Raw genomic sequence first — 24,007 nt, forward strand, 5'->3', positions numbered from 1 at the left:
CTTTTGCTTATGTTCGTCATATAACCGCTTTCCCAGACAGTAACCATTCCATTAAATTGATGTAAGTCTTATAGATGAATCTTCATTCAGTTTCCAAATTTCTCCTTGATTTCCGTTGCTGCTTACTCCCTGCACAGGCTGAATAAGGTAGTGAAGCGGATAAAGTCCTGCCTTACGCCATCCTTGAATACACTGGTGTGCAAAAGTTAAGGACGAAAGTAACTTTCTCGTGATGTAGAACGCCAAGTACCGTAGCTCGATGAAACGTGGACCATACACGGAAGGAACCTGCTATGATATGTTACAGAAGGTAGCTGGAAGAAAAACGCAATGAGACGAACAAAAATAAACTTTTATCCAAAGGCAAAAATTACACCGAAATCTCCGTTATTCTTGATGGTTCCCTGGACATTACAAACGACAGGACATGGTCCTTAATAGGGCATTTCTTCGTCACAGACGGTCGTGTATGTTCTGCTACGTACAGCCATGTTGGCCACAAGCTTGTGAAGGAGTTCCTGTGGTGGGCAATCCATTCCTTCAACAGCGCGGTTGACAACTATTGGGGCATGTGGACGTGGTTGCAGTATGTCTCTCCAATGCATCCCACACTTGCCCCGAATGGGATTTAAGCGGGGGGGGGGGGGGTGAGCGGCGAGCGGGCAGGTCAATCCATTGGCTGAATATCCTCTCGTTCCAGGATTTCCTTCACCTGCGCTATTCCATGGGGTCGCGCACTGTCATCCACAAAAATGAAGTAAGGGCACAATGAACACGTGAAAAGACGAACGCGTTGGGAAGGAGTACAGTGTTACAATAACGTTCATCGTGTAAGTGTTCTTGGAGGTCAGTACGCCCATGCAGCTTTATGCCTTTCCATACAGTAACCACTGGACCACCAAAACGATCGTGTTCGTCAATGTTCCTGGATGCATTACGTGTTCCCATGTCTCGCCATGTGAGAATACGTCGAGCATTGTCGAATATCCCATCGAGCACTATGAGATGAGTTAGATGTATTACAGCACGTCCAAAGGTACCAACAACCATCGAGCAGTTGTAAATCGAGGTGGTGAAGGAATGCAACGCCGCACAGCAACAACTTCTGAACAACCTTGTGGCCAGCATGAGAGCCCGTTGCTGAGCATAGCACCATGTGAAAGTTACTTTCGTCCTCAATGACACCAGTGTACTTCCTCCCTTTCGTGTCCTTCAAATCTTGAAACTGGAGTCTTCTTTCTGTACAAGTTCTTGGTAACACTTCGCTCCCGATCCAGTGAGAGGGACCGGGCAGGTAGAATTACTCACTGAATGTTTCAGCAATCGCACTCCCTGTAGGAATGTTGGCAGCTTCACGCAGCGAATACCGTTTCACTTGCGGGCCGCTGTCAGACGCGTGGGCGTGGGCGGGCAGCTAGCGGGTGGTCCCTGCGCTTATCTGGCGGTTCCTGGGAACACCGGCGTACGTCAGCCGCCGACGCTACGCCTCGCGCGCTGTCACCGCGCCACCCCACGCCGCCGTCCGCGCTTATCTGCGCTCGCGTCACTTGTTTGCCCTGTCGCCGCTTCTCCGCTCCGGGGTTCGCACAGTAATTGCACACAGATAACGCGGCACCCTAAATTTACAGCTCTGACACTGTGCGTGTTTCCGTGGAATTCGGTGACTCCCACAATTATGCTCGTGGATTACTTCGCGCTTATTTCTTTCTAACTACTGTACCTCGGCGAAAATATTCTTCTGCGTAACCCACCACTCATATATCTCTCAGCGTGTGTATCTGGGAGCATAGGTAATTTAGGTTGAAATATTACATAAGGATGTTTTCCAGCAGCAAGACAGAGAACCGCCATTTTGGTGTCTGCGTGTAGAAGATCTTAATTGGACGATTCTCTAATCCACAACAGTGTTTTTTTTAGATGGACTTCGCAAAATGTAGAGTGCATTGCATGAGAATAAAACAATTTCATACAATCACAAGATGTGTAGTAATAAACATTAGCTGCTGTGAAGATGTTGCACCAATAGAATATACACTCCTGCAAATTGAAATAAGAACACCGTGAATTCATTGTCCCAGGAAGGGGAAACTTTATTGACACATTCCTGGGGTCAGATACATCACATGATCACACTGACAGAACCACAGGCACATAGACACAGGCAACAGAGCATGCACAATGTCGGCACTAGTACAGTGTATATCCACCTTTCGCAGCAATGCAGGCTGCTATTCTCCCATGGAGACGATCGTAGAGATGCTGGATGTAGTCCTGTGGAACGGCTTGCCATGCCATTTCCACCTGGCGCCTCAGTTGGACCAGCGTTCGTGTTGGACGTGCAGACCGCGTGAGACGACGCTTCATCCAGTCCCAAACATGCTCAATGGGGGACAGATCCGGAGATCTTGCTGGCCAGGGTAGTTGACTTACACCTTCTAGAGCACGTTGGGTGGCACGGGATACATGCGGACGTGCATTGTCCTGTTGGAACAGCAAGTTCCCTTGCCGGTCTAGGAATGGTAGAACGATGGGTTCGATGACGGTTTGGATGTACCGTGCACTATTCAGTGTCCCCTCGACGATCACCAGTGGTGTACGGCCAGTGTAGGAGATCGCTCCCCACACCATGATGCCGGGTGTTGGCCCTGTGTGCCTCGGTCGTATGCAGTCCTGATTGTGGCGCTCACCTGCACGGCGCCAAACACGCATACGACCATCATTGGCACCAAGACAGAAGCGACTCTCATCGCTGAAGACGACACGTCTCCATTCGTCCCTCCATTCACGCCTGTCACGACACCACTGGAGGCGGGCTGCACGATGTTGGGGCGTAAGCGGAAGACGGCCTAACGGTGTGCGGGACCGTAGCCCAGCTTCATGGAGACGGTTGCGAATGGTCCTCGCCGATACCCCAGGAGCAACAGTGTCCCTAATTTGCTGGCAAGTGGCGGTGCGGTCCCCTACGGCACTGCGTAGGATCCTACGGTCTTGGCGTGCATCCGTGCGTCGCTGCGGTCCGGTCCCAGGTCGACGGGCACGTGCACCTTCCGCCGACCACTGGCGACAACATCGATGTACTGTGGAGACCTCACGCCCCACGTGTTGAGCAATTCGGCGGTACGTCCACCCGGCCTCCCGCATGCCCACTACACGCCCTCGCTCAAAGTCCGTCAACTGCACATACGGTTCACGTCCACGCTGTCGCGGCATGCTACCAGTGTTAAAGACTGCGATGGAGCTCCGTATGCCACGGCAAACTGGCTGACACTGACGGCGGCGGTGCACAACTGCTGCGCAGCTAGCGCCATTCGACGGCCAACACCGCGGTTCCTGGTGTGTCCGCTGTGCCGTGCGTGTGATCATTGCTTGTACAGCCCTCTCGCAGTGTCCGGAGCAAGTATGGTGGGTCTGACACACCGGTGTCAATGTGTTCTTTTTTCCATTTCCAGGAGTGTATTATAATCTTATAAAAATTCTTCATGAGTTCATGCTTGTGCGACATGCTATATGATTATGCAGTGGCGTATTTACAAAAGGGCAATTTACCTACTCTACCGCTTTTTTGATAGACCAAGAAGTCCCAACGGTACCGACCGGCCGCAAGGTCATCCTCAGTTCACAGGTGTCAATAGATGTGGATATGGAGGGGCGTGTGGTCAGCACACCGCTCTCCCGGCCGTCAGTCAGTTTACGAGACTGGCTTGCGTAAGGTACACTGAAAATTTGGTAACTTTTCCGCAAAATGACAAGTAGGATGTGATTATATACAGGATGGTCCAGGAGGAATGGTCAGTTCCCAGGGATGTGACAGAGGATCATTCGTAGCAAAAAACGTCTTTTAAAAAATGGCTCTGAGCACTATGCGTCTTAACTTCTGAGGTCATCAGTCGCCTAGAACTTAGAACTAATTAAACCTAACTAACCTAAGGACATCACACACATCCATGCCCGAGGCAGGATTCGAACCTGCGACCGGAGCCGTCACTCGGCTCCAGACTGTAGCGCCCAGAACCGCACGGCCACTCCGGCAGGCCGTCTTTTAAAGATGACTTTAAAAGCATACCTTAAGAGTTATGACCACTTCTTCATTTGTGAAACACGTCTCTTCCGCGGAAAAAGCGCTCGTAGCTCTTGAGGTATGCATTTTAGAGTCCATGTTTACTAACAATGTTTTTTTTTTTTTTCTTCTTCTAGAATGATCGTTTCTGTCGTATCGCTCAATATTGACTATTCCTTGTGGGAAACCTTGTATAAAAGAGGATCCCATCTGCAGCTGCAGTGGTGAAATTACGTACTAGGGTTTTTGTAGTTTAACACATTTTGGGCTCACAGTGTATGGAACAAACATGTACAAATCAGTCAATGAGTTTGTAAATACCTAACTTTCGTTACGGTATGCTGGTATTCCATGGTCACGTAAAAAAAGTGAGTAGTGAAACGGGACGTTAAAACTGGCGTAGCACAAAACGAAATGAGGACTGAATTACTATCTCAGTCTCCTATGGACAAACAGACAATTAAGTAACCGCATATCACCGCTCCAAAATATTCACGCAGTGGTAAGGAAAGTCGAAAACGGGACGAAACCGAATCCATCGACAAAATTCCGGAAGCTGTACAGGGAAATTACCAAAGTATTTTGTATAGGGGATCAGTGGTCTTGGATTGTTTTGTTTTGTTTTAGGGCGCAAAAGCAACTAGTCATACGTGCCCACGTGAAAAGTGTAGAACACGAAGACAAAGTGGTCTCCGATGGCCTGTAACTGCATTTCGGTTATTCAGGCTGCAGTATAATTGCAGTAACTGCGCTCCGTTTGATTTATTACACCTCATTTCCTCTCCATTTTGTAGCTGTATAGCATTGAAAATATCTGTACAACAGAGCAAACATCAATGGTGTGCGTCGTGTGTCTTGTTTGGAAAAAACTTTTCCTTTTCATCGCGATATTTGTTGTTGACAACAATAATGCCCACTGTATATTTCGCCCTCAAGGTTCCGTTCTGTCACACGTTTGTTTCATCAATAGTGTTAGTTGTGCTTAAATAGTGATAACAGTGGTATGCTTAGGTTTACTACTGAACAATTTCCTACAAGCACCTCCTGCATGGCTTCGCTGACGTCTTTGGAATAGGGGCGCAACGACTCTATATTAAGCTATTCCCGCAGCGATGGCAACTGCATCACAGAACTTCAGCGTGTAAGACAGTCGACGCTGCGTCGCTATACAGTCTGCCGTGAGCATGGTGGTCGAAATATTGAACTATACATGTAAGAGGACAGTTCTGCATTTATTACCATCTGTATTGTACACTGACACAACAGGCTGAACACATTATGATTAATTTTTTGTATGTCCATCCTTCTGATTGATGGTTTGTTGGAATTCGGCCGTTCGCTTAAACAATAAAGTGAAACACGAGCAGCTGTCATTTTCTTGTTGTTTATTATATTGCAACCTGTTTCGGTGACTCAGTACACCATTTCAGGTCTTAACGGACGCTCAGAGGATGAACTCCAATCGTATACACGATCCCATCAATGGCCAACATCTGTGAGCTGGCTTCCGTAGAAGACTGTAACAGCGATGTTGGTTGTTCGTGGCTGCGGACACAGCATCACTGTTATTTTTATCATAGCCTTCGTATTTCAAGATAGGGAGGTACAAAAGCCAGGACTGCAACGACGACCTCCGCAGCTGAGAAAGAACCAAGAGATTAATGTTGTTCGTGACATTTTGTTAACTTTAACAGTAACAAAGAATTTTCTTTAGATCTACCTTTTGATGGTTGACAGTAAGCACCAGTGGCTCGAAAGGCGTCTCAAACAAATGTAAAAAATAACAGACATATTGTTACTAGTTGTAGTAAATATGTGTGAATTGATTAGACTAAGTGACGGAAAACAACACATTCAGTAGGCTAATGTACACCGTCTGTCCAAAAAGTTCAGAGACTGATTTTATTCCTAGCATATAAGCGATGTTAGCGTAGTATTTACGGTGGCAGCTTGAAGTGACAACGTAGGCAAAAGATTCGCGCCCGCACAGTCGTGAGCAGGCAGTGTTAAGTAGTGGATGTGCAGCCTAGTGTATAAATGTTGTTGTGTCACAAACCGCAGAGAATTAAGTATTCAAGAAATTATCCAGAATGCTCTGAGAAAGAGAAAAGTCTGTGCAAAGTTTGTCTCGCATCCATTGACTCCTGAAAAAAAAAGCAACTACGTGTGGATGTCTACTGCTATGTTGTTGAAATGCAAGCCGCGAACAGTTCTTTTCTGGGAAAAAAGAAAAGGAAACCATCATCACGGATGGCGAGACTTGGTGTTACCAATACGAATCCTCCACAGAACAACAAAGTGCAAAAGTTTACGTGAAGGCTTAACGCTGTGACGTCCTGATTCTCAGACCAACGTGATGCGCAAGTTGAACAGCATCCCAAAGAAGAACTTTTCTCATGGAATTTTTAATAGCACAATTGGACGAAATACAGTAGTATGCCTTCCTCCTCAGTCCAAATTCCTATTCACGCCTCAGCCCACCTTGGTATAACCCTTAAACGCGAACAACATCGCAGAGGCTCTCCAACTGTATTCGAAAAGCACTTCAGCATCGAACCAAACGGATATCCTGCTTGAAACCCAGGTAGAGGTGATTTTAATCAAGTCAAACTGTAAGGTTCCAGAGACGTTTTCAAGTCTCCAGCATCTATGATGTACAGGGTTATTACAAATGATTGAAGCGATTTCACAGCTCTACAATAACTTTATTATTTGAGATATTTTGAAAATGCTTTGCACACACATACAAAAAGTCAAAAAGTTTTTTTAGGCATTCACAAATGTTCGATATGTGCCCCTTTAGTGATACGGCAGACATCAAGCCGATAATCAAGTTCCTCCCACACTCGGCGCAGCATGTCCCCATCAATTAGTTCGAAAGCATCGTTGATGCGAGCTCGCAGTTCTGGCACGTTTCTTGGTAGAGGAGGTTTAAAAACTGAATCTTTCACATAACCCCACAGAAAGAAATCGCATGGGGTTAAGTCGGGAGAGCGTGGAGGCCATGACATGAATTGCTGATCATGATCTCCACCACGACCGATCCACCGGTTTTCCAATCTCCTGTTTAAGAAATGCCGAACATCATGATGGAAGTGCGGTGGAGCACCATCCTGTTGAAAGATGAAGTCGGCGCTGTCGGTCTCCAGTTGTGGCATGAGCCAATTTTCCAGCATGTCCAGATACACGTGTTCAACCGTTTCTTCGCTCACTGCAGGCCGACCCGTTGATTTCCCCTTACACAGGCATCCAGAAGCTTTAAACTGCGCATAAAATCGCCGAATGGAGTTAGCAGTTGGTGGATCTTTGTTGAACTTCGTCCTGAAGTGTCGTTGCACTGTTATAACTGACTGATGTGAGTGCATTTCAAGCACGACATACGCTTTCTCGGCTCCTGTCGCCATTTTGTCTCACTGCGCTCTCGAGCGCTCTCGCGGCAGAAACCTGAAGTGCGGCTTCAGTCGAACAAAACTTTGAGTTTTTCTACGAATCTGTAGTGTGTCGTGACCATATGTCAATGAATGGAGCCACAGTGAATTTATGAAATCGCTTCAATCATTTGTAATAGCCCTGTATATATGCAGACTGAAAAGCCTAATGAAAATTTGTACTAAGGCTGGCATTCGAATCCGGGTCTCCTGCTCGCTAGGCAGACGCGCCAACCACTTCGCCACCCTGGCCCAGGGGCTTTGAACAACTCAACTGCACGGACTACCCTACCACGCTTCCCTCCTCCAACTAGTCAGCTGAAGACCCGTGTTTCTTTGGTACAAATTTTCATTCTTCGCTGCAGTCTGCATATATACATCATAGTGTTGGAGACTTGAAAACGACTCTGAAACCATACAGTTTCGTTTGTTTGGCGATTTTTCTGACGTTTCGCCAGCACGAGTGGTTGGTATTGTCAGAGCTTTAGCCTACATAACTGGTGGTGGATTTGAGTCGAGTTTTGCGGCCTCAAGTTTTATGTACCTGGCGAGCCAACGTCTGTGGTCATTACCGTTGCGGTTCTCCTCTTGCTACCTGAAACGGTCGTTCGCTACAGCACGGGAATCCAGTACCCGCTCACCTTGAGGCTTTATTCTTTAATGGTGAAGCTATTGTCATTCGCCGACACGGGAATTCTTGTTGTAGAGAAGAGCTGTACACCTGCTTGTTCGGGGCGGCTATAGAAATACACAAACGTGTAGGATGGGGGAACCGCAGCGGTAACGACCACGGAAAATTCTTGGACGTTGGGGCACAGTCGTACATAAGCTGCGACCGCGAGCTCGACTCAAGTCCACCACCAGCACTGAAGGGTGAAACTTTGACAATTCCAGCCACTGGCGCTGGTAATACGACAGAAAAATCAACAAAAAGAAGTCGGCAGCAGAACCCGAGACAGAAACCAAGAGGCAATTTGTCACGCTTCCTGTCACAGTTTCACAAGGTCGTTCTGTGCCCTCTACTCAAGTAGAACATCTGGAGTATTAAAACCACCGTCTTAACTTTTATCTGTCTACATCTACATGTATACTATACAAATCACATTTAAGTGCCTGGCAGAGGGTTCATCGAACCACCTTCACAATTTTCTATTATTCCAGTCTCGTATAGTACGCGGAAAGAATGAGCACCTAGATCTTTCCGTACAAGCTCTGATTTCCCTTATTTTATCGTGGTGATCGTTCCTCCCTATCTAGTTCGGTGTCAACAAAATATTTTCACATACGGAGGAGAAAGTTGAGGATTGGAATTTCGTGAGAAGATTCCGTCGCAACGAAAAACGCCTTTCTTTTAATGATTTCCAGCCCAATTCCTGTATCATTTCTGTTACACTCTCTCCCATATTTCACGGTAATACAAAACGTGCTGCTTTCTTTGAACTTTTTCGACGTACTCCGTCAGTCCTGTCTGGTAAGTATCCCACACCGCGCAGCAGTATTCTAGAAGAGGACGGACAAGCGTAGTGTAGGCAGTCTCCTTAGTAGATCTGTTACATTTTCTAAGTGTCCTGCCAATAAAACGCAGCCTTTGGTTAGCCTTCCCCACAACATTTTGTATGTGTTCTTTCCAATTTAAGTTGTACGTAATTGTAATACCTAGGTATTTAGTTGAATTTACGGCTTATATATTAGACTGATTTATCGTGTAACCGAAGTTTAACGAGTTCCTTTTAGCACTCATGTGGATGACCTCACACTTTTCGTTATTCAGGGTCAACTGCCACTTTTCGCACCATTCCGATATTTTTTTCTAAATCGTTTTGCAGTTTGTTTTTATCTTCTGATGACTTTATTAGTCGATAAATGACAGTGTCATCTGCAAACAACAACAGACGACTGCTCAGATTGTCTCCCAGATCTTTTACATAGATAAGGAGCAGCAAAGGGCCTATAACACTACCTTGGGGAACGCCAGAAATCACTTCTGTTTTACTCGATGACTTTCCGTCAGTTACTACGAACAGTGACCTCTCTGACAGGAAATCGCAAATTCAGTCACATAACTGAGACAATATTCCATAAGCACGCAATTTCACTACGAGCCGCTTGTGTGGTACAGTGTCAAAAGCCTTCCAGAAATCCAAGAATGCGGAATCGATCTGAAATCCTTAGTCAATAGTACTCAGCACTTCATGTGAATAAAGAGTTAGATGTGTTTCACAGGAACGATGTTTTCTAAGCCCATGTTGACTGTGTGTCAATAGACTTTTCCTTCGAGGTAATTCATAATGTTCGAACACAATATATGTTTCCAGAATGAGATTTTCACTCTGCAGCGAAGTGTGCGCTGATATGAAACTTCCTGGCAGATTAAAACTGTGTGCCGGACCAAGACTCGAACTCGGGATCTTTGCCTTTCGCGGGCAAGTGCTCTACCAACTGAGCTACCCGCTTCAGAGTCAAAATCTCATTCTGTAAACATTCCCCAGGCTGTGGCTAAGCCAAGTCTGCGCAATATCCTTTCTTTTAGGAGTGCTAGTTCTGCAAGGTTTCGCAGGAGAGCTTCTGTAGAGTTTGGAAGGTAGGAGACGAGGTACTGGCAGAAGTAAAGCTATGAGGAGGGGGCGTGAGTCATGCTTGGGTAGCTCAGTTGGTAGAGCACTTGCCCGCGAAAGGCAAAGGTCCCGAGTTCGAGTCTCGGTCCGGCACACAGTTTTAATCGGCCAGGAAGTTTCACAATATATGTTGTAAAATCCTGCTGCATATCGACGTTAACGATATGGGCCTGTAATTTAGTGGATTACTCCTACTACCTTTCTTGAATATTGGTGTGACCTGTGCAACTTTCCAGTCTTTGGGTACGGATTTTTCGTCGAGCGAACGGTTGTATATGATTGTTACGTATGGAGCTAATGCATCAGCGTACTCGGAAAGGAACCTAATTGGTATACAATCTGGAGCAGAAGACTTGCTTTTGTTAAGTGATTTGAGTTGCTTCACTACTCCGAGGTTCAAATGGCTCTGAGCACTATGGGACTTAACATCTATGGTCATCAGTCCTACTCCGAGGATATTTACTTCTACGTTACTCATGTTGGCAGCTGTTCTCGATTCGAATCCTGGAATATTTACTTCGTCTATGTTTTATTAATGCAGTCTGGAAACTTTTTGGTCTGACCGGATTGTGGTCAGTGTGTTGCGGTGGCTCGCGGGACTGTGTAGTGACGCCGCCGTGTGTGTGTTTGTTGCAGAACTGCGTGGCGCGCGCGCTGTACGACAACATCGCAGAGTCGCCGGACGAGCTGGCATTCCGGCGCGGCGACCTTCTCACCGTACTCGAGCAAAACACGGCCGGCATCCAGGGCTGGTGGCTCTGCTCGCTGCGCGGACGGCAGGTGAGTCGCGCCCTTCCCGTCACCGTAAACCATGCCCTCTCCAATCCGTATCCGTAATCGATAACACACGCCCGTATCCGTAATCGATAACACACGCATGACAGGTGGCGCTCGACTCGGAGGAAGCCGATTCTAATGGTGGTTGGAAAAATTTTCACCACCAGTGTTTGGCCAACAAGGGTAGGACTTACACCAAACTTTGCGCCAATCCATCATTATTTTGAATGAGGATAAGTCTAATGTTCTCAAAATTTTGGAAGAGCACAATTAAGTTTAAGCCTACAATTGATAACAACAGTATTAGTTTATCGCAGCAATTACGAATGTTTGAAATTTCACAACAGAACACAATACAAATGGGCATTGATACAATCAATGAAAGATTATGTAGAAGTGATGCAAACAGTAAAATACATGAATCTAGATCTTTAAATTGCCACACAATCTTGTACACGCGGACTAACGCAAAGGAAAATTCTGAAGTCGGCATTTATATATAAATAAGTGTGCATAATGCACGGATTTTTTACTTAGCTGATTCTGTGCACACTTCTACACTGGTGTGCTGGAGAAGAATACTGCAGCACAAGTTTATCTCGATCAAAACTGCTAAAATGAACAGCATCAAGAAAGCACTTTTCTGCCTGTTGCAGCTAATAATGCTTGCACAGTTCAGCATACTGAAGCATTGACCTTTGGTCAGTTAATGCACAACTCAGAGCAATAAAAACAGATAAAACAGGTTTTTTTTTCTTTTTTTTTTTTTTAGTGATGCACTTGTGAAGTCCTGAGTGAGTGATAAAATTTTTATGCCAGAGCACAAGCACTGAATTCTCATTGAATCATTTTCCAGCCATGTAGGAGTGTGTTGGCAGTTTTGTGAGTGTGAGGTGCTCGGAAGGCAGAAACCTTAGATCATGGAGCCATCAGCCAGCCTGAAATAATGAATGAAGGGGACTATGTGAAGTTTAACTGAAGTAAAAACATGTACAAAGTGACAATTATTGAACTATACGAAATAAAATCGTCATAACTTCTGAACGGTTTGCGTTAGAACGTTAAAACTGCACTGTTGGCCGCGGGGTATGATGGGAAATAGTATGCGATGTATGGTTTGGTCTAGCGACGAAGCCCCCTTTCATTTCGTTGGGTTTGTCAATAAGCAAAATTGGCGCGTTTGGTGGACTGAGAATCTGCATTTCGCGATCGAGAAGTCTCTTCACCCTCAACGGGTGTCTGTGTGGTGTGCAATGTCCAGTCACGGAATAAGCGGTGCGATATTCCTTCATGGCACGTTGACTACCGAACGGTACCTGAAGATTTTGGAAGATAATTTCATCCCCATTACTCAAAGATATCCTGATTTCGACAAGATGTAGTTCATGCAGGACGGAGTTCTCGACCCTATCGATGCAGGCGAGTGTTTGATATCCTGGGGGAGGACTTTGGGGACCGCAGTCTGGCTTTGGCGTACCCAGAGGCCACTGGCATGGATCTCGATTGGCCTCCATATTCTCCGGGTCTGAACACTTGTGACTCCCTTTTGTGGGGCTATATTAAAGACAAAGTGTACGGCAATAGCCCCAAAACCATTGCTGAGCCGAAAACAGCCATTCAGTACGTCATCGATGTTTCGTCACTTCAGCGGGTCATGCTGAATTTCTCTATTCGCTTGCGCCACATCATCGCCAATGATGACAGGCATATCGAACATGACATAACCTAAATCCGAATATCTGTAGTGACCATTAGAGGCCGGCCGGAGTGGCCGAGTGGTTCTAGGCGCTACAGTCTGGAACCGCGCGACCGCTACGGTCGCAGATTCGAATCCTGCCTCGGGCATGGATGTGAGTGATGTCCTTAGGTTAGTTAGGTTTAACTAGTTCTAAGTTCTAGGGGACTGATGACCTCAGAAGTTAAGTCCCATAGTGCTCAGAGCCATTTGACCCATTTTTGACTATTAGATGTTGAATAACTTGTGTGTACGCCGTAGCTAGTAACTAATTTAAGTTTTTTTCATATAGTTCAGTAATTGTCACCCTGGAATACTGTTGTGGCGATCCGTCCGTCGGGTGACGGAAGTTAAACCAAGTGGCCCCTTGGTGCTATTCGATGTTGTTGTTGTTGTGGTCTTCAGTCCTGAGACTGCTATTCGATAGGAGTAAGTAAACCTGCACTGGGTTTCACCCTCGCCCTTCTTTCATGAGCATTATACAATACAGGCAGGATAACACGCTATACACATATCCATTACAATATAATTGCGTATTTGACTACCGTGAACATAGTCCTGGACTGAAACCGGCTGGCAGGTAAATTGCATCAAAGTCAGCATTCGTGTTATGAGTTTCTTACATTATATATTCGCTGATATCCATCTGCACTCCATGTTTTCTGGTAATGACATCACACCAAGCGCAGCCGCATGTGTTGCGATGTTAACTACAGTCTACGCATGGGACAGTAATTCCCCATTCTGGCTGCTGGTAGTTCAAATGGTTCAAATGGCTCTGAGCACTATGGGACTTAACATCTAGAACTTAGAACTACTTAAACCTAACTAACCTAAGGACATCACACACATCCATGCTCGAGGCACGATTCGAACCTGCGACCGTAACGCTCAGGCGGTTCCAGACTGAAGCGGCTAGAACCGCACGGCCACACCGGCCGGCGCTGCTGGTAGTCTCCAACCGATGGTATGGGATGAGAGAGAAAGTTGCAGTGAGTCCGTTACTTGTTCTCGGATGACAGGTGCGTATGTTTTGGGGTTGGGATGTTCTTGCTGCGCAATACGGCATCCTGTCTTGTGGTGGTCTGAGGTCGTCGACCAGTACCTTGGCGTCAAGTATACCTGCCTTCACGTTACCATGCAGTCCAACGTCAGGCCACTGTGACTTCTGAAAGCTCCAAAAATCTGGATATTGCACGATTCGACCAACCGGCGAAATGGAGACCTACAATGACGCCCTTTTCAAACTGTCAGGTGCTGATAACACTGTCCAACACGAATGCATGGCATCTCCGCGTCATTCAACATGATCACACAACATCTGACACAGTTCATGCCTCTTACATCCCCTTGTACGCATGGTAACAACACTGAACTCGAAGAACACTAATGCACTCCGGTGGCCGTTCTAACTTTCACAGAGAATTGCAACTCTGATTTTTTTCTAAGCATACGATGACGTGTGCTTTTACGAAGCTACATTGACATCTGACCATGTTTTCTGGATCCTTCCCATATTTTTTTTTTTTTTTTTTTTTTTGTCGGACAGAACAGAACTCTTAGTATAAAACCGTTTCCCCTATTAATCGCACACGGTATTAGTCGTAGGCGTCCAATTGATGCTGCTCCAGTGCTCTTGATGTTGTTCTCTTTGTCGAAGGGCACGTAGGCAGGTGTTTGATGCATTTTCTCCCGCATGATCCTGCGTAAGACTTACAGCGGCGAATAGATTACGAATGGATAATGAAGCACTATGCTGAATTACAAGAGATGCGAAGATACCGAGACGATGACTTGATGGGAGATGGTTAGGATTAGAAAGTATAAACGATCCACATACACTGATCTGGCAGAACATTATGACCGTCGACCTACTATCGATATAAAACCATCCAGGCGATAGCAGCGCGCCGGCCGAAGTGGTCATGCGGTTCTAGGCGCTGCAGTCTGGAACCGCGAGCCCGCTACAATCGCAGATCCGAATCCTGCCTCGGGCATGGATGTGTGTGATGTCCTTAGGCTATTTTGGTTTAACTAGTTCTAAGTTCTCATCAGAAATCCGACTGTCAGAATTGACGGTTCACCAGTTCTCCGACGACGTGAGAAACGCTATCTAGGAGTTGTTATTGATGAGAGGTGGAGCTTCGGGAAACACATTGATACCGTTACTCAGAGAGCTCTCCAGATATTAAATAACCTCATTTCAATAGGCCATAAAAGATTCCATCTCCCTCCACACCCTATTAGACTCTACCACAATAGTTGTGGGTTACGGCTCGGGAGTCTGGGCGCACAGGCTCACGAGGGTTGTGCCCGCCATGGCAGTGAGAAGGGTCGAGAGAAGCATGGTATTAAGAGCTGTGAGAGCCTACAGAACATCTCCAGGGGGGGGCCTATTAGTCATAATGGGGCTCTGCCCTCTGGACATAAAGATAAGAGAACAGGTGGCTTGGTATTGGGCCAAAAAGGGAAATTATGAGAAGATTGTAGATATAATGGGTATTAGGGTGGGGGATAAAAGGGAAATAAGGAAAAGAGGGGAGGAACTCTGGCAGGAGTCTTGGGAGGTAGAGAAGGCTGGACGCAGAGCTTTCCAGTTTATACCTAACGTAAGGGATCGCCTGGAATTGAAATACTTTGAGCCCACACGTGGACTAATCCATTTTCTCACTGGCCATGGACCCTACCCGACATACGTATGTCGATTTGGGAAGAGGGCTACACCAGCGTGTGACTGTGGCGATCCGGAAGGTACACCCGAACATGTAGTTTACGAATGTCCCCTTTTCAATGATGTCGCAAACACACTACGAGACAGACTACCCAACTATGACACATATCAACTACTTAGACGAGAGGAAACTTTTCAGACCTTAAACACATTGGCTAACGAGGTATCGCGAAAAGTTCTAAATGAATACTTAAGAGAGATACACTAAATAACAAAGACAATAACCACCGAATGCGTCCAAGAGCCCTATTCCCATGCCGCCTGTGCGTGGACCGGCCGACTTTAATCTCAGTTGGAATCCGCCACGTGCAGGATTAGGGGGAGTAGGGATCAACACCACCGATTGTGACACACACCCGATATGACGTAGGATAAGTTAGCTTGTATGACTTAGTTTATAGGAAATTACGTTAGGAACTGCAGCGAATTTAACATCAAGGCCTGCCCAGTGCCAGGGGCATGCTCTTCGGGATTAGCTCGAAGAGCAAGACAGATTAAAATTAGGTTTATATCTTTCACTGGCACGCATGTGACGCTGCAGAACATATAAATTAGTTATAGGAATTAGATGTAAACTGTAGATGTTAGATATTAGATGCCCATTGATTGTTAAACAATAACTGTAGCTCACTTATCAAAACTGAAACTAGCTGCAAACTTAGTATAAATGTATAAGTGTTATGACCCACTAATGAATTAAGGAAGTGGGTTAACTTTGTATAATTATAATGGTTTGTAATAAAGATTTTTAAAAAAAAGTTCTAGGGGACTAATGACCCTAGAAGTTGAGTCCCATAGTGTTCAGAGCAATTTTTTTTTTTTTTTTTTTTATATAGCAGCGCACGGTGCATGTAGTATCAGTGAGCGTGTTGTCCGTGTTTAAAAGGCGCACGATCTATGTGAGTTTGACCGAGGGCAGATTTTAATGGCCCGGAGGCTCGGCACGAGCGTTTCGGAAACTGTACGACTTGTCGCGTGTTCGAGGAATGCTGTAGTGTCTTCAACACGTGGTGAAACCACTTCCAGACGTCCTGGGGTTGGGTGGCCATCCCTCTTTACAGAGACGGACGTCGTAGGCTGGGCAGACTGGTAAAAAAACTAGAACTACAAGCAGGCTTTAATGCTGGGCAGAGTACAAGTGTGTCTGAACACACAGTACACCGAACACTCCCAACGATGGGCCTCCACAGCCGACGGCCCATGCAATTGCCATTGCTACACCACGACTTCAGCAACTACGACTGAAACGGGCATGTGACCATAGGCATTGGACGTTGGTGCAATGGCAGAGCGTTGTATGATCTTATGAAGCTCGATAAGTTCTTCATCATGCCCATGGGAGGGCGCGAGTCCGTCGTCTTCCATGGGAACAGCTCCGTGACACATTTACTGCAGGACGGAGACAAGCTGGTAGCGACTCCATTATGCTCTGCGAAATATTCATTTGGGCATCCGGGTTCCAGTGGAATTGGTTCAAGCCACAATGACGCCAAGGAGTATCGTTCACTGGTTGCAGACACCTTGTCATAACGATCGTGTTTCCCGGCGGCAGTGGCATTTTTCAGCGAGATAAGGCACCTTTCACGAGGCCAGGAGTGTGATGGAGTGGTTCGAGGAACATAGTGGCGAGTCCCAATTGATGTGCTTGCCCGCCCAACTCGCCAGATCTGAATCCGATCGAACACGTCTGGGATGTGATTGAACGTGGCGCCACAGCTCATAGACCCCCTCCGCGGAGATTACGGGAACTAGGAGACTTGTGTGTGATGTGGTGCCAACACCCTCCAGCGACGTACCAATGCCTCACTGCTTCTATGTGACGAAGCATCGCCGCTGTTATCCGTGCCAAAGATGGACACACTGCCTATGAAGTAGGTGGTTATGATACTCTGGCTGGGCAGTGTATTGCGGCGAATAGACGATCAATATATAAGGAAGCACTATGCTAATTGTAAGAGATACGAAGATACTGAGACGGTGACTTGATGGGAGATGGTTAGAATTAGAAAACATGAACGATCCACATAGAAGCATGTTGATGAAGAGCCTGAAGTAGGGGAAAGAAAAGAGGCATTTATCCTGACGTTATCTGTCAAATGGCTAATTATATGGTCGTGAGTATGCGACTGAACAGTCACAAAAGATTATGACGAACACTGTGAAATCTGGGAGATGGGCCTAGGAGCCACAGCAAAGCGCAAACGGTAAGCAGCAGCTGTGTATCCGGCCGCCGGCCATATCCGGCTGCAGGGGGTCGACGGCTGGGGCAGCGACCAGGGACAGCGCAAAAAACGCCGCGAACTCTGAGACCGCTGGCGAGCCAGCGCTCTGCATCTGGTCTGCAGATCACTCTGAACAGATGCTGAACGTGCAAACTCATCTGCACTCTCTCCATAGCTATCGCTGGTCGATAGGTCATCTAAAACAGCAGGAGCGCCTTATTCTCAAAACGTAAAGCTAGTGTCATTTCGCTCCGACAGAATATTTTTACGAGTAGAAGCATTTATCGTTCGCAGAAACGAAAACGTACTACGAAGAATTTCATAGTCGGCGTCCGAATGATATTCGGAGGGAGGGGGGGGGGGGGGGATGGCTTGCCACTCTTCTTATACTACCCCTAAATGTCGTCCAATGATTTTTAAATACAGTAGAATACGTTTTCTTATTTCTTACTTTTTGCGTGCCTTTGTGACAGATTAGTCACTATCATAAAGGTTTTCGACACTGTACTACGTCGTCGACTACTAAGACACAATCACAAGTAGGAACTTCGCAAATATGTGGCTCGCTCGATAAATATCTAACAGAACCCAGTACGTTGTAGTGACCGTCCCGGATAGTCGAGCGCCTTAAAACACCGTTTTGGGGATTCGGGGAGTCTAGCCTGCTGCAGGTCGTATCCGCCTCGGGGATTAATGAGGAGGGCTGTTGAGCCGGTCGGCCTGTATATGGTTTTAGGCGTTTTCCCGCACCTATCTAAGTAAACATCTGGCTGGTACCCATATCCCGTCTCAGATACACGCTACGCAAACATTTAGAAAACGTTTCCACACTTGAACACAAATTTACTCTAGACGAAGACAACGGGGTACAGAGCTTTCCGTCCCGGTGGGGGGGGGGGACTCTCGGCGTCACGGAGAGCATACGGCCACCAACTACCGCCCTATAGAAGATACAGAAGAAGAAGATCCATACAGTACGCCATACTAGACAGTCATTGTTCTGCAGAAATGAAAGTAACATCGAATGTGTTCCAAGGAAACGTAATATGACGTCTGATACTCTCTATCGCGTAATCGATTTATCAGACAGCGTCAGCTGCACTATCAGATTCTTCACCGACTATGCTGTTTTGAGGAAAGTATCATCGTTGATGATCGAAGAAAATGAAGAAAGACTGGGACAAAATTTCCACCTGGTGTAATCAGTATGCTGATAAATATGAGATAACATAACAGCAAAAACGAAGTGCCTGATAATATCAGATTACAACGCTAGCGATAAACATCACTTCTCAGAACTAATCTGGGGCAGTACTACGAAGTTATATGAAATGGGGCAATCACGTATTAGAGAAAGCGGGTTCACCTGTAAAGGAAATCGCATACAAGGCCTTAATGTAGCCAATTCTAGAGTTCTAATTTTCCATCTTAGTGGATGGCGGGAACGCAACCGAGTCGTGATTTGTAATTATAAATAAATTAGCTTCTGGCTGCAAGGATGATTTTTTAATTTCTTTATTGCAAATCGATCTTGGGACTGGCAGCCCCATCATCAGTCGCCCCTTATTACGTACATCTAATCGATGTTAGGTTTTATTTTCTCCGGGAACATAGCTAGCTCCCGACTGCTGAGGTGTCTTTTGTGTGGTGTGCACGCGGGTCTTGCACTTTGCTGGGGGGGGAGTTAGATGCTTCAGCAGTAACGCCTAAAGATAGCGAGAAGTTGACTTGCCGAAACATCCCGCCTTCTGGACGACGCCACCCGCCTAAATACCTGATAAATATTCAGAATCACCTGGGATACTGGTGATTTCCTCTTCAATCTGTGTTTTGAGCTGAGCTAGGGTTCTTTGTCCAGTCCGGTACACGACGCTCGCCAGATGTCCCTTTGAAAACAAGTCACAGACGGAAATTTGTGGAATCTGGAGCAGTCGAAGGATGTTGGCGTCCCTTGAAATTACGCGATCCCCAAATAAACGATTTTCTGCCGTCATAGACTGTATGGCAGAGTGCGAGGTGGCTCCGTCCTGTTGAAGCCAAGCGTGTTGAATGTCGAGATTTGGAACCAGAAACGTCTCTAACATGTTGACATTAATGTTCAGACGTCATAGCGGAAGCAATGCCGAACCTCTCGCTGTGCAACTGTGGAGCTGGAGGTGGGGCGACTGCACGCGCTGCACCGGTCCACTTCTCCACGGTCACTAAATGTCCGTTACTGGTGACGTCTTTCCTTCTTTTCTGCTGTCGTTGTAGGGCAGCCAACATAAACTTCAAATTTCCCCCTTTTTTCTGTGCAGCCCTGTACTTTTCTCTCTTCCGTCCTATTTTTGATAGAACCAAAAATTAACTCGTTAATAACAAGATGTTTGTCGGTGGAAGGATCAGCTGCTTTCTATTTTGTTAAAAGTATAGCGTACGCAATATTCCTCTTAGCTTCACCGTGTTAGGACAACGATTTAATGTTCCTGGAACAAGGGTAGCTTTCATATACTCGAATAAACTTTTCCAGCAATTTGCGATTGATCCGATCCACATTGCTCGTCATAGTGTCGATACGAAACATTCCTCATATTTGTTGTTTGTTTGTATAAGCTTGCACGTTTCGGTACACACGCAGCGTGGATGTCGGTATGCTTGTAGCGTTAGAAATCTGTCAGTATCAGGCAGCTTGAACAGGGCGAATGCTGGCGCAAAATACTCTACTCACCGTCAAGCACGCATGCTTGTGAAGCTCACTTAAGCTTGTAGCCATGTTTAGAAATCGAGAATATACAGAAACACCAGTTTGTTAACGATAAAGCTTGAGGTAAATAGCCTGTATTCTGGGGCACCTAGAGAAGTCTGTTTATCCATCAAGTTTCGATTGGAATAATGGTCAGAGTATTTTGGGACCTGAATAGGAGCAGCTGAATGTATGTGAACGTCATGAAGAACGAAGAAATTTGATAGTGTGTCACTTTTAATATTCTTACTTGAATATAAAATGTAGTCAGTCACCGAACGCAAGTGCGGGCGCTATGTGTGATTTTCACGTACCGTGCTGGAAATCGTTCTGAACGCTGCTTACGTGATAGCGAACGTGTAGTAGATGTGTGTTTACGGCTCTGAAATCCGCGATGAAATGGATAAAAGGCTTTCTGCACATATTTTGTGTTACGAAACCTGCCAGTATTTACAACCGTGTCGCGTTGTCACGCCTAGTCAGACCTGTTTGCTGTTGTTGCTGTCTTCAGTCCGAAGACTGGTCAGATGCTCCCCACGCTAGTCTATCCTGTGCCAGCCTCTTCATCTCTGCATAAATACTGCAATCTGTAACCCTTCGAAACTAATTGCTGTAGTCAAGCCTTAGTCTTCCTTTACGGTGTCCATCCCAACACTTCCAGCCATTGCCACAATCATTTATCAACCGAGCCCTTCTTTCAGTTAAGCTTCATAAGACACTGCAGAAAGGTTTGGAATTTTCATCCAAGACATTGGCGGAAACACTGGTGGTCAGGGACATTACGCCGCCAACCCCCCTCCCCTACGCCATAAAGGCAACGGGAAGACGAACTACAGCACGTAGCATACCCGAGAGATACCCATACATGTACTGGTCGCACCTAACGTTGCCTAATTTCGGTGATCCGAGGAGAACCGGCCTATTCAATGAGGTAAGGCCGAAATCCGATTCCGCACCTGTTCATTAGTTATATGTAACCGTCAACATTTTTCTGAAACACCACGTTTCAAAAGTTTCCGTTCTCTTATGTCTATACTGTTTATCTATCATATTCTACTTCCTTTCAAGGTTGTACTCCAGACAAATACCTTCAGAAAATACTACCTATCACGTAACCATGGACAGAATTATAAAGCAATATAGGCAAACAATTCTAAATACTATATTTGTGTTACTTCAGGAAGTCAACAAGCATATATTGATAAAAAATACATTAATTCATGTTATATAATATAAGTTGCAGCAATACATATTTGTTGTATTAGCCATTAAAGGATCTACTTAATTAAATGTTGGCTTGTAACTAATTACATTTATAATTTGCTGACGTATGAAAATATTTAAGAATTTGAAATTTTTGACCTTCATAGTTTATATTATTTACGAAAGTTCAGGAAACAATTCTTTTGCTTTTCAATGCACAAATTTACATTACGCTTAATTGGTGGACTTCCTTTGCGATTTGGCAACCTTGCATCCACCTTTCTTCTCAGACATGATTGGCCAGTGTCCAACGTTGTCCTTTCGAACAAACTTCTGGGGAATTGGCTTCGATCTATGACCTATTTTCTTCTTCTTTGCATATTTATTATCTACAACTGAAGAAGGTCTTCCTCCCACTTACTTCCTTGTTCATTTTGTAGAGGGCATCAGCCAACTAAGCTTTGAACCGACAAAATAGCCTCTGCTTATTTTTGGGTACACCTAGAGAGTCACAGTCCCCTCTGTACAATAGGCACGCATTTACTACCACCTTATCGAGGAAGTGAAAACGATAGCACTCCTTCGGTATGGTGTTGATTCTATACAGTGAATCTAGAAGAGCCACTCCTCCGGTAACTGATGGACAGTCAACTTCACGTCTTTCTTTGTTCTTCTTATGCCATCGGTTCAGCGTACTTATTGGTATTACTTGAGTAGCCACTCATGCAACTGGCATAACTCTCTCCACCAGTCTCACGAGCGACTACACTCCTCTTCTTTCTATAAAATGCTGTAGGATTTTACAAAATGCACTTTAACCATCAGCTGTTTATTTGTCCTATTAGTTCTCTACCGGTTTTGGTCACTAACCATCATCCAGGATGTAGGATGATAGTTAATAACAGAAACCGGTAGATCATTAATGGGACAAATAAAGAACTGATGGTTAAAGTGCATTTTGTGAAATAATTTACGGCTGTTGAACCTCGCCTTACGGAAACGCTACAGGATTCATCATATACACTCCTGGAAATGGAAAAAAGAACACATTGACACCGGTGTGTCAGACCCACCATACTTGCTCCGGACACTGCGAGAGGGCTGTACAAGCAATGATCACACGCACGGCACAACGGACACACCAGGAACCGCGGTGTTGGCCGTCGAATGGCGCTAGCTGCGCAGCATTTGTGCACCGCCGCCGTCAGTGTCAGCCAGTTTGCCGTGGCATACGGAGCTCCATCGCAGTCTTTAACACTGGTAGCATGCCGCGACAGCGTGGACGTGAACCATATGTGCAGTTGACGGACTTTGAGCGAGGGCGTATAGTGGGCATGCGGGAGGCCGGGTGGACGTACCGCCGAATTGCTCAACACGTGGGGCGTGAGGTCTCCACAGTACATCGATGTTGTCGCCAGTGGTCGGCGGAAGGTGCATGTGCCCGTCGACCTGGGACCGGACCGCAGCGACGCACGGATGCACGCCAAGACCGTAGGATCCTACGCAGTGCCGTAGGGGACCGCACCGCCACTTCCCAGCAAATTAGGGACACTGTTGCTCCTGGGGTATCGGCGAGGACCATTCGCAACCGTCTCCATGAAGCTGGGCTACGGTCCCGCACACCGTTAGGCCGTCTTCCGCTCACGCCCCAACATCGTGCAGCCCGCCTCCAGTGGTGTCGCGACAGGCGTGAATGGAGGGACGAATGGAGACGTGTCGTCTTCAGCGATGAGAGTCGCTTCTGCCTTGGTGCCAATGATGGTCGTATGCGTGTTTGGCGCCGTGCAGGTGAGCGCCACAATCAGGACTGCATACGACCGAGGCACACAGGGCCAACACCCGGCATCATGGTGTGGGGAGCGATCTCCTACACTGGCCGTACACCACTGGTGATCGTCGAGGGGACACTGAATAGTGCACGGTACATCCAAACCGTCATCGAACCCATCGTTCTACCATTCCTAGACCGGCAAGGGAACTTGCTGTTCCAACAGGACAATGCACGTCCGCATGTATCCCGTGCCACCCAACGTGCTCTAGAAGGCGTAAGTCAACTACCCTGGCCAGCAAGATCTCCGGATCTGTCCCCCATTGAGCATGTTTGGGACTGGATGAAGCGTCGTCTCACGCGGTCTGCACGTCCAGCACGAACGCTGGTCCAACTGAGGCGCCAGGTGGAAATGGCATGGCAAGCCGTTCCACAGGACTACATCCAGCATCTCTACGATCGTCTCCATGGGAGAATAGCAGCCTGCATTGCTGCGAAAGGTGGATATACACTGTACTAGTGCCGACATTGTGCATGCTCTGTTGCCTGTGTCTATGTGCCTGTGGTTCTGTCAGTGTGATCATGTGATGTATCTGACCCCAGGAATGTGTCAATAAAGTTTCCCCTTCCTGGGACAATGAATTCACGGTGTTCTTATTTCAATTTCCAGGAGTGTAAAAAAAAAGGTTTGCTTGCGAATGCCTAAGTTGACAAATTTGTTACTTCTGAAAAATATGCTCCTCAAGGTC

General features: G+C 46.3%; 1 protein-coding gene across 2 annotated transcripts in view; it reads left to right on the forward strand.

The window, feature by feature from the left end:
- LOC126175546 (breast cancer anti-estrogen resistance protein 1) overlaps nucleotides 1-24,007 on the forward strand; it is a 519,279-nt gene that overhangs the window by 399,316 nt on the left and 95,956 nt on the right. For both annotated transcript variants that reach the window (XM_049922390.1, XM_049922391.1), the window contains exon 2: nucleotides 10,737-10,880. In XM_049922390.1, coding sequence (XP_049778347.1) covers nucleotides 10,737-10,880 — 144 coding nt within the window. The remainder of the gene's footprint in view (nucleotides 1-10,736; nucleotides 10,881-24,007) is intronic.

The sequence above is a fragment of the Schistocerca cancellata genome, chromosome 3, assembly GCF_023864275.1.
Source record: "Schistocerca cancellata isolate TAMUIC-IGC-003103 chromosome 3, iqSchCanc2.1, whole genome shotgun sequence".
Classification (NCBI taxonomy): domain Eukaryota; kingdom Metazoa; phylum Arthropoda; class Insecta; order Orthoptera; family Acrididae; genus Schistocerca; species Schistocerca cancellata.